Here is a 12,147-nt window from a genome sequence, read left to right as displayed (position 1 = left end):
GCCCCAGATTAGAGGTAAACTGACAGTTTCTAAGCCACAGCTTGTTTTCAAGCACCCTTCAATGGAGGCTTTTATGCCAATGACAGTGCTAGAGTGGAAAATGATGCTGGATTTTTTAAAAAGTCAAAGCCATCATCTTAAATTTTTCTTAACCTGTATTTTATATGGATGGGGAAGAGTAAGAGTCGCTTCATCACCTGCCAAAGACAAGGCTCTTCCCCACCACCTCAATAAATATCATGGGGAAGGAACGGAGGCCACTAAAGTCTACGGAAACTATGAAATATGACCACAAGGGGCAGCTAGGTGGTTTGTTGGAGAGTCAGGCCTGGAGATGGGAGGTCCTGGGTTCAAATTTGACCTTGGACACTTCCTAGCTAGGTGACCCTGGGCAAGCCACTTAAATCCCCATTGCCTAGCCCTTCTTCTGCCTTGGAACCCATATATAGTACTGTTTCAAAGACAGAAGATAAGGATTTAAATAAATAAATGTAACCACCACAACCACTATTATTACCACCACCATATTTATATAGCGCTTTATGGTTTGCCAATTATCTCATCTAGTCTCCACAACAACCCTGAGAGGTAGTACCCATATCACCTCCATTTTACAGATTAAGAAACTAAGGCAGACAGATATAATCTGCCAAGGTTCACACAGCTAGTCTCTGACTATATCTCTACTCAGATCTTCCCAATTCTAAGGCTAATTAGTACTCCATAAACTGTGTGACCTGGGTCATCAGCACCCTGAAGGTCAGCCCCTGGGCCAAGCAGAAACTAAAATGAGGAATCCTGGCTCAACCCCCAAATACCATCCTTGAACCCTAGGTAGGAGGAGAAAGGGAAAGAAGGGAGATGACAATCCCTCCTACATGGCTCACTACTCATCAATGGCCACTAGGCTTTCTTAAGTTTCTCTCTGCCTTTTCCACAAATCTATGGGCAAACACGGGCCTCTCCTAACTCCAAAGGCCATTGTTGACATGGTTGAACTCTGTCCAAGAAGGAAAAATCCATTTCAGGGTTCTGGGCTCCCCCAGAAATAGGAAGTTTGGGCTTCCATGGGCTTTCATGGCACCATGAAAAGAACAGAGGATTCAAATTCAGGACCCAGGCCAAATCCCCAGCTCCTCCATTTATTGTCAGTCTCCGACCTGGGGCAATTCCCTTAATCTCTCTGATCTGTGAAATGAGGGATTTGGACCTGAGGATAGATAAATTACCCTTCCAGCTCTAAATTGAGCCTAGAAGCCACCCCCTAGGCATTTCCACAATAATAGGTAGCTAGGCAGAATGGGAAACATACTGGATAGGGAACTGGGAGACCTTGGTCCTAGTCCCAGGTCTATCATTATTAGGAAATCAACTTGGCAAAGTCACTATGCCACTTTCCTCATCTGTAAAACGAGCATTAGGCTAAATCACTGTTTTTAACAGAGTCCATGAACTTGTTTTTTTTTTTTACTATTTTGATAATTATACTTCAGTATCCTTGGATTCCTTTATGATCCTGTGTATTTTATCTATCTAAAAATATTATTCGGAAAGGAGGTCCTTGGGCTTCACTACCGTCTCAGAGGTCCATGACATCAAAAAAAAAAATCAAGAACACCTGGGCTATTCTCAATGAGGATGGAGGAAGGAAAGAGAAAAAAAATGAATGTTAAAAATTGCTTTTTTCATTTAATTAGCAAAGGAGTAAATTAAAATTAAAAATAATTAATTTAATTTTTTAAAAAATTAAAAAATATATATAAATGTTGGTTGTTCTCTAATGGTTTATCCATGAACCTTGGGTCTTTCTGAGATGCCTTAATGAAACAGGAACCATAAAACATTGTGGAGAATAATGACTGGATGTCCTGCAGGGATTACCCACACCCACCCCCAAAGTAGACACATTTCAAATCAGTTTAAAGGATGGTATTTAAAAACTGGTTCCAACCTGAGGGATGATGGCCATCATGCTGGCAGCCATTGCCTCCTGGGCCTGGCACTCACCTGGGAAGGGGAGAAGGGCAGGGTCTTCACTGGGGTGCTTTTGGGGGTGAGGCTATTACAGGAATCCACAAAGGAGTAGCTGGCATTGGGACTGTTCTCCGTGACAGGGGACAGAGTGACCCTTCTCTTCTTCTGCCGCTTGAGGATGGATGGGGGGGTGCTAAAGTTGACTTCCGTGTTGGGCGAGATGGGGATCAGCTCCCCACGGCTGCCTTTGCTCAGGTCGGAGATAGTGTGCCCGTCCAGGCGGTACTCTGTCATACTGTGGGCAGAGACTGCCGGCTTGCTTAAGGTCTGCTTAATGGGACTGCTGCTGTTGCTGCTGCTGCTGCTGTTCCCACCACCATTAGATAACTCCTCAGGAAGGTCAAAGTTACTCAGGTCGCACCATCCGTCGGGATCCTGGGTGGGGGGGAAGTGACAGCGATAAGCCATGAGCAGCTCCACTCACATTAACTTCCCTAGGGCCAAAACAGGTCAGGAGGTTCTCCTAAAGTCATGCTTATCAATTTTGATAAGTGAAGATGCAAATAAATGGTGACCCCCCCCCCCCCGGGATTCATAATGTCATCTTTATTAAGATCAATAAAAGTTGTAGAAACAACTTTGTAACATAAAGGCACAAGGAGATGGTTCTGGCAAAACAGTGAAATTAAGCAATTTCAGTACAAAAGAATTGTAATACACATACAAATCCCAAATGTCTCATTCAAAAATATTTTACTGAGTTTGTCTATTAATGAGCAATGGTTAAAAATACAAATTGATGTGGTATAATAAATATCTGATAGGTGCAAATTGAACAAAATATTTTATTGTTTTTCACATACAAATAGTTCCCTAGAGTTTTAAAATTCCAATTTCTTTCTGCTTTACCAGCTTATTTCAAAATGAACTAACCAACCTTTGTGACAGGCTAGAATGGTTTAACGATTCTATTAAGATAAACTATAACTGGGTTCAAATATCAAACTAAATATGAGACTGGAGGAGTGTGGTTTCAAAATTGTTCACCCCCCAAAAAAACCCTGGAGGTCTTAGGGAACTATGAGCTCAATGAGTCAATAGTGTGGTAGCACCAAAGACTAATAATGTTTCAGGCTACCCTAAGACAGAGATAGTGTATAGAACCAAAAAGATGATGATTCTGCAGTACTCTGACCTCATCAGACTATACCTAGAAAACCGTGCTAAGTTCTTTACAACATACAGTTTGAAATGTCCAAATCAGTGACACATGAGTGACTGTAAGGTAGAAACAAGAGCTAGATATATAAATCTGGGGGTTATCTGCACAGATATAATAATTAACTCATGGGAGCTGACGAGGTCTCCAAGAGAGTGAAGAGACAAGAACAGGCTCAATATATAGACAAGGCAAGAGTGTCCAGAAGGAAAGGTCAAATGCAAAATGAGATTGCTTAGTCTGAAGGAATGAAGACGTCATGGGGCCTTGATGGCCAACTTCAAGCGATCTGATGGGCTGTCATGAGGAAGGAGGAATCAGACTTGTTCTGCTGGGCTCTATGGGACAGAACTATGAGCAATGGATAAAAATGCAGAAAAACAGAGATCTGATCTAAAGAAGAACTTCTTAATAATAAATATCCAAACATTACCAGACCTCAATCTATATTGTAAAATAAGTTGTAGTTTTCAAAACTATTTGGTACCAGTCAAAATACAGAAAAGCAGATCATTGAGGTATATTGGATAAGCTAGAAACAGTTATTGAAAACAACAGCTCAGTTTAGAACTCCAAGATCACAAATTACTTTAATAAAGGAATCCCACCTAGATAAGAATTTCAGAGAAAACTGGAAAAAAGTACGGCAGAAACTGGGTTTAGACCAACATTTTATACCATATTCCATAATATCATAAATACTTTCCTCAAAAAAGAATAGGAAAGCACCAAATAACATAATAAAGAATAAAATTGACTACATTTTAGCAGACAGGAAGATTATGGAAATTGGCATCATCCTTAAGTCATCTATCTTTATAGTTCAACCTGTTAGAGCTAAAACCAGAATTTATAACAGATAAGAATAAGATATGGTACATAAATTAAGGAAATTTAACCCTCAAGTTTTTAAATGAGTTAACTGAAGATGAGAAATAACAAAAATGACATCAACACTTGATTATAGTAATTGTATTCCAAGGTTAAACCAATATAAATTGCTACTTACAAGAAGACCAAAAGAGCTCCCAAGTGCCATTGTCCAATAATGTCAAACTTAAATTAGAAAGGGAATGCCTTGGGTCACATTAATGTAGAAAACCTCAAATTAATATTATCTGTATTATACAGTATTTTAATTTATTTTATTAAACATTTGCTAATTACATTTTAATCTGATTCCAGTCCCATCTCTGTCCTGAATTTGATATCTCTGGTTTAGTTAGCAAACATTTGACTGATCAGAGAGATGGCTGCCAAAGACATCAGTGGATGAGAATATGAACTAGGCTGTAAAATCTTAACGATGATGATTATGGACAGTACAATTTCATAAAGAAATGCCAAGCAATGGATGGTAAAACCAATCTAAAAAACCCTTGGCAAGAGAGCCAACTAAATAAAATCATTCTAAAGCCATTCAAGGATGAAAATGAAAAGATGGACAAGATAAAAATGGACAAGATGTGCAACAACTATTAAACAAACTTTTTTTCCATCAAAGATAGTGAAATTACCATACCTGGTCCCTATCACAGATTCTTAGGTGCTTTAGAGGAAGTAAAAATGGGACTAAAAAGAGCAAAGACAGGAAAAGCAATCAGAAGGAGTCAGGTACATGTAGATGATATATGTGCTGGAAGGACATAAAAGAGGGGAAGATACCAAAGATACAGAAAATGTGAGACCTTACTGATAGAAAAAAAAATCAAAACTACCAACTGAGAAATATTTCATATAATTGATCTCGCATTGCTTGCCTTCTCCATGGGTGGTAGAAGAACTAAAGAAAAGAACTTGAAACTCAAATTTTAAAATGATTACAAGTAGATGAATAAACGAATTTAAGAAAAAATAGAAGTATCTCCAAATAAGCTTAGGACATCTTCAATGAAGGAACAATCTGGCTTTCTCAAAACAGTACCAACAACAGACCACATCTTTATTATTTCAGCACTGAATGAAATATGTAGAAAATATAAAATTGGATGTGGTGACATTTGTTGATAAAAAAAAAGTCAAATTAGTAAGATTTTGTCAGATTTTTTACAACTGGGCTGTTTAATAATGACAGTTAATAATTTGCCATTTTGATAGGAGAGTGAGTCCAGAGTTCAGACCAAGGATGGATTTCCTATGAACGATGATGGTCCTGAAGATATTCTTGTGGATGACATTGTGTTGACTGTATCAAGATTCAAGACACTGCGGAGCCTCCTGGACATGTCCTATTATTACTCAAAGGAGTTTAGCTGGTCCATCAACACAGGAAAGACCAGAGGGATGAAGAATATCCATTGCCTTGATTCCAACATGTATCTAAATGGATACCCCATAGTTCTTGTTCATGATTTTATTTTTATCTGGCTCAGACAATACAGATGAACAATGAACTAGGACCAGAGTTGAAAGGAGGAGACTAGGCTGGACTGCTTTCAGGAAACAGTAAAACATTTTTACTGACCCTAAGCTCTATGGATTATTTTTTAAATTCAAACATTTTAATTTAAAGGTCTTGCTGTGCAGCAGCAAGATTTAGAATATCACCTCTCTAGAGAAGTAAAGATGAACATCATGGAGAAAGCAATGGAAAAGATGTATGGTAGGTGTGAAGAGACTGCATCATGCAAACCATGAGAACTTTAAAATTAAAAAATGGGGGGCAGCTAGGTGGTTCAAGCCTGGAGGCAGGAACCTCTGGGTTCAAATCTAATCTCAGACACTTCCTAGCTGTATGACACAGAACAAGTCACTTAACCCTAATGGCCTGGGCCTTACTGCTCTCCTGTCTTGGAACCAATACTTAGTACTGAGTGTTAAAGACAAAAGATTAAGGATTAAGATTAAAGATTAAGAAAAAGAAAAAAATGGAAATAATGGATGTCATGGAATTATATGACAGAAGATGGGCTAGTGATGCAAAACTGAGAGATCACAAGTGAATGACTCAAGTGTATACCCCTTGAAATCGGGCATATTGGGTGGTGGACTCTTTTATGCTGAACTTTCAGGAGGCCCATGGGCAAGATTAGCAAAAGATGGATAAGCATGCATGATTGCTCAAAATAGATGAACTGAATAGTAAAGGATATACCATTAAAAAAAAACTTTGCAAAGTTCAGATACTTTTCATAACTATGGCCAGAGGAAAAATTCTTAACTAAACAAGAAATGGGAGAAATCATCACAGACAAAATAGACAGTTTTGTCTACATAAAATTAAAAAGCCTCTGAACAAATAAAATCAATAAAAACAGAATTAGAATTGAAACAGTAAAGTGAGAAATATATTTGCACTGATTGTGACTGATACCCAAAACATAAGAGACTAGACACAGATATATAAATGCTGAAGGAGGGCTAGATTCTCAAGAGAATCTCAAACTATAAATGACCACATGAAAACACATTCAAATCACCCAAAGCAAGAGAAATGCAAATTTAAACAAGTCTGAAATTCTAACTTACATCTGGTAAAATGCTAGAAGACAATTGCTTTAGCTATGAATCGAATGCCTTTGCAGTCACTTCCAACTCAAATTCTCTGAAAATAAGCCATATGTAGAGGGGTACTTGCCCATAGTCCCTGTTGCTGGGGAGAATGAGACTGGATCACTGATTTCTGAGATACCTTAGGATTAAAGTAAATGTGGCATCCAAACTAAATCAGGGGAAGGGGGACAACCCAGCCCAGGTTGCAAAAATAAAGCAGATTTAAACTAATCCCCAGTGGAATTTAAAGTCATGATAAGAGGCTGCTATAAATGAATGAGTCAACAAATGAATGAATAAAGGAACAAAAAAAAATCAACTTGAAGATTTGCTCAAACCTTCATATCTAAACCTCAGGAGCCTAAGAAGCCTAAAACAATTCCTAGAAATTTTGAACAGTTCTAAGGAATTACTAAAGCAAATTTCTTGGGGGATGGCCCCTACAAACCAACTCCAGGGCTTCCAAGTTAATAGTAAATCACCTCAGGGGGCAGCTGGGTAGCTCAATGGATAGAGAGTCAGGCCCAGAGAGGGAGGTCCTGGGTTCAAATTTGACCTCAGACACTCCCCCTAGCTGTGTGACCCTGGGCAAGTCACTTAACCCCCATTGCCTAGCCTTTACCACTCTTCTGTCTTAGAACCAATACACAGTATTGATTCCAAGATGGGAGGTAAGAGTTTAAAAAAATAAATAGTAAATCACGTCCTTGAACACTAAACAGACAGTCAACTATACAGGCAAGTGGGATAGTTTTTCAACCAACAGCTGTACAAAGGAAAATAATCTTGAATGGATTCTGTTAAAAAAAAAAAAACAAACACTTTCTCAGAAGATACTGACCTGGACTGAATATAGTGGGATTCTCCTTTGAACTGGACAGTATATTTCTACTCACCCAATTTGGAATCAAATTAACCTTGTCAGCCTTGCCATACTGTTTGACTCATACTATTCTTACAATGTAGTCAACTAAAATCTTCATATCTTTTTTTAAATGGATAACCTTTATTTTTATATCACCAAAATTTCTCCTAGTATATATCTTTTCCTCTCCTAGAGAGCCCTCCCATATAGTATTTTTTAAATGGGGGGGGGGGGGGGAGAGAAGAAGAAGAAGGTAAAAGGAGGTCAGCAAAACTGATCAATGCATTGAAAAAAGTCTGAGGGGGCAACTGGGTAGGTCAATGGATTGAGAGCCAGGCCTAGAGATGAGAGGTCCTAAGTTCAAATCTGGACTCAAATACTTCATAGCTGTGTGATCTTGGGAAGGTCATTTAAACCCCACTGCTTAGCCCTTTCTGCTCTTCTGCCTTGGAACCAATACATAGTATTGATTCTAATGTGGAAGTTAACGGTTTAAAAAAAAAAGGTCTGAAAATAAAAACAATGTTTCACCTGCATGGAGCTCTCACCTCTGCAAAAGAGCCCCAGGTTCTTTTTCATATAAATTCTTCCACCCTACAATAGGCAGATGATTTTTCTTAAACTGAAGTACACAGGACTTTACATTTATCCTTATCATAATTCACTTTATTAGATTCTACCCACTGTTCTAGGTCAGTGATGGTGAACCTATGGCACGGATACCAAAGATGGCACACAGAACACTCTCTGTGGGCACCCAGCCACCTTCCTCCTCTCTTCATGTGCTAAAGATATTCCTCACTCCCCTCAACCCAGCAGCCCAATGGGAGCTCTTTCTCCTTCCCTTTTGTGGGCAGGGGAAGGGCAGGCACTGCACTCATTGGGGGTGGGATGGAGGCGGGGCTGGCACTCTGTCTCCAAGAGGTTCATCATCACTGTCCTAGGTCAACAAGAACTTCATTCTCCAAATCTTCTAAAGCCAGTCATCTTTTCATAGAATCACAGCCATCATAACACTTGGCCTACACAGACAAAATCCTTTCTAAAAGGTCCCTAAAAACAAAGATTATTCAGCTTCTGTTTAAAGATCTCTGATAATACAAAACTCACTACATTCAAAGCGGCCCATCTGAAACTGGAATAATTCTTTAAGGAATTTTTTCCTTAAAACTTTCCAAGGCTTCCCTTTTCCTTTATCTTCTCCATCAAAAAACATTAACTCAAAAAAAAAAAAAACCCAAGAAAAGGCAACTGCTTGCCTACAGGAGTAGAGGGGATAAGATTGAAGAGAGACGCTAAATGAGCACCCTAATGCAAATACCAACAACAAGGAAATGGGTTCAGAGCAAGGATACATGTGATACCCAGTAGAATCGCGCACTGGCTAGGGGAGGGGAGGAAAAAAGTGATCTGTTTCCAATGAATAATGTATGAAAATGACCAAATAAAATAATGTTTAAAAACAAAAAAATAATAAAAACATTAACTCAAATTTAGAACAGAGCTTTGAAGAACTTCCCTCACAACAGCCCTAAGATGACATAAAAAGCAGGTATTAGCCCCCTATGTTATCCCTCAAACAGTGGAGATCCAACTTAAACTTAACTTTTTTTTCCTTAAACCCATACCTTCTGTCTTAGAATCTATACTAAATATCATTCTAAGAAAGAAGTGCAGTAAGGGCTAGGCAATCTGGGGTTAAGCGATTTGCCTGGGGTCACATAGCTGGGAAGTGTCTGAGGTCAAATTAGAACCCAGGTTCACTTAACTCCAGGCCTTACCATTCTTCTGCCTTAAAAAGAAGAATTGATGCTTAGTATCAGTTCTAAGACAGAAGATAAGAATTTAAAACAAAGAAACAAAAACATTATCTGTGATGGGTGATGCTTTGGACAACAGGAGACCAGCCTTCCAGAGTTCCATTTTCTGGCTTACAGAACCAAGATACTTCGCTCCCCGAACTCCCCAGTTGATGACTATTCTGAATGACCTCATATCCACTACCTACTCATAACTAACACTTTCTTCTTTCCCATCTATTTCTTTAATCTATAAACACTGCAAGTGAAGAGACCCCACTCCCAGGTTCTCTGGTCCCAGCTCTAGAGCTTCTTGTTTACCAGTTATTAGTCAGGTTAACTCTCCTCTTTCTAAGACCTCAGTTTCTTTCACTTCCATGGCCCCAGTGGACCAATCAGTAAAGAGGTTCTAATGTGTTTTTCTTTGTTTTTAAAAAACCTTACCTTTCATCTTAGAATAAATACTGTGTTATTGGTTCCAAGGCAGAAGAGTGGTAAGGGCAAGGCAATGGGGGGTAAGGGACTTGCTGAGAGGCACACAACGAGGAAATGTCTGAGGTCATATATGAACCCAGGACCTCCTGTCTCTAGATCTGATTCTCAATCCAGTGAGCTACCCAGCTGCTCCCAATTCTAATGTTTAAAACAGTAATTAAGGAGAGGAGAAAATTCAAAATTACCCAAAAATCTAACCTGCCTCAAAGGCTGACATTAGGACTAAACTAAAACGAGATGAGAGCAATAACACTGTGTAAACTCAAAAGCCCAATATAAATTCAAGGAATCATTTTGATAAATTCTAAGCTTATATTAAAAAAATAATAAAAACAAATAAATAAAATTCTAAGCTTAGTAACCCTAGGCAAAACCAAATATTTAAATACACAAATGAAAATTTTAGAAAACAAGTGTACCCAAAGCCACAAACTTCTGCTATTTCATGTAAAGAATTTTCAACATTACCGATTCTATTAGATCCAGGGCATCCGACAAGTTTGGCATCGTAGCTGGACACAAGAAATTGGCAGCCTCCACCACCCACTTATACGGAGAGCCAACTTCAAGGGAAGAATCCTCAGATTTCAATTCCTTGGGAGTCTCCTCCACTAGGTCAGGGATCAAGTCTTTGGGTTGCTCCTCATGAGACCCCTCCTGCTGCTCCTGGGAGGTGGCTGGGGCCTTAACCCCTGATGTGGCGGCTACCTCCTCTTCACTGACTTCTTCTTTCACTTCCATGACCCCAGTGGACCAATCAGTAGTAAGGTTCTAATGTTTAAAACAATAATTAAAGAGGGGAGAGAATTCAGGATTACACAACTATCTAACCTGCCATGGGGAAAAATTCATGAGAAAATAAAATAAAAATAACAGTAACGACCAAAATCCAGAAAAAAAAAAGCACCAAGGAAAGGACAACAAAGCAGACATTTCTCACTAATCTGTTCAGATTTAATATAGGCATTTTTTTCCCTTTCCTTCTTATCTTTCTTTTTTATTTTTTGAGCTCCTATCTCAACCAAGTTGGAAGTGTAGGGGCCTCTCACATGGGCCTGACTCCATTCCTGATTGGCAGAGAAGCACTGACCTGCTCCATTTCTGATGCAGGCTGGTTTGCCCTTCTTTAGGAAGTCCAATGGCTGCCCAATTCCTAGAGACTGGCACTCTACATAGTGTAGACACCCAATTGGCTTAGTCCTATTGCAGCACAGAACTACCAAGCTCAAGAAATCTGTTAGCTTCACTCTTCTCAATACAAGAGATCATAGGTATGCACCATCACACATAGCAATACAGGCATTTTTTTTTAATTGCAAATACTTCAGAATTTATGAATTTCTACATGGTTATTTATATGAATGCTTCTCTAAGTATTAAGTTTGCAATTTTTTAAAATTCAAAGATATTTTATTTTCTAAATTACATGTAATAATAATAATTTTCAACATGTTTTCTGAAATTATAAGATCCAAAGTGTCTCCCTCTCTCCCTTATCTCAGAGAGGGTGAGCAGCAATTTGATCTGGATTATACATGAATTATCATGCAAAATATACTTCCATACTGCTCTTTGTTGCAAGAGAATACTCATATAAAAAAACCAAAACCCCAAAATAAAGCTGTAAATAAACTAATGTGAAAGACAGTATGCTTTGATCTGGATCTGACTACTTGTTCTTTTTTCCAGAAGGTTTGTATTTTTTTAAAAAGGGCTAAGGTGAAAAATAAAGAGAAAAAGAATAACCTGTTGGAACAAATAGTTTCCTTGTAATAACTGCAGTCCAGGTTGGTCCTCCTTAGGTACAGGGATAATGGTATTACTCCACTGTCTAAAACCCTTTCATTGTGTGAAGATTGGATTTGGCTTTCCCCTGATTGAAACAATGAAGGTACTTGGCTCTTCCCTGATTGTGAAGATTTAAATTGTAATTCATGTCTATTTTTAGAGTTTAATCCCCATAAGTGTAAACACCCTACTTAAAAGTTAAGTATGGAGACCTGACTATTTTTAGACTGAATCACAAAAAAGTACAAATAGGGTACTTAGAAGTTAAGTATGAAGATCTACCCATTTAGATCTAATCACCACAAGTGCAAATATCCCAGTTAATCATGAAGTAGGAGGTCTGTGACCCAGGTGTGCAATAGTGGGTAACGAATCAGAATTGACTAACTGCCTTCTGGGCAGTCCTAGAGCAGAGCATCAGCTGTGATTGGTATACGTGGAATTAGGGAAAGTGATGCAAGAGAAAATGTCTTTAAAAGTGGAGTTTGACTTGGAACTGGGATACTAGGGAGTGG

At 38.6% G+C, this 12,147-nt stretch overlaps 1 protein-coding gene across 3 annotated transcripts in view; it reads right to left on the bottom strand.

Annotated features, from left to right (window-relative positions):
• MYBL2 (MYB proto-oncogene like 2) overlaps window positions 1–12,147 on the bottom strand; it is a 48,675-nt gene that overhangs the window by 17,712 nt on the left and 18,816 nt on the right. For all 3 annotated transcript variants that reach the window (XM_007474312.3, XM_007474313.3, XM_016428360.2), the window contains 2 exons: window positions 10,313–10,615; window positions 2,008–2,409 (listed from right to left, as the gene is read on the bottom strand). In XM_007474312.3, the coding sequence (XP_007474374.1) occupies window positions 2,008–2,409; window positions 10,313–10,615 (705 nt within the window). The remainder of the gene's footprint in view (window positions 1–2,007; window positions 2,410–10,312; window positions 10,616–12,147) is intronic.

The sequence above is a fragment of the Monodelphis domestica genome, chromosome 1 (assembly GCF_027887165.1).
Source record: "Monodelphis domestica isolate mMonDom1 chromosome 1, mMonDom1.pri, whole genome shotgun sequence".
NCBI classification, from domain to species: domain Eukaryota; kingdom Metazoa; phylum Chordata; class Mammalia; order Didelphimorphia; family Didelphidae; genus Monodelphis; species Monodelphis domestica.
Note: the sequence above shows the minus strand (reverse complement) of the source record. Positions and strands in the feature narration are given on the sequence as shown.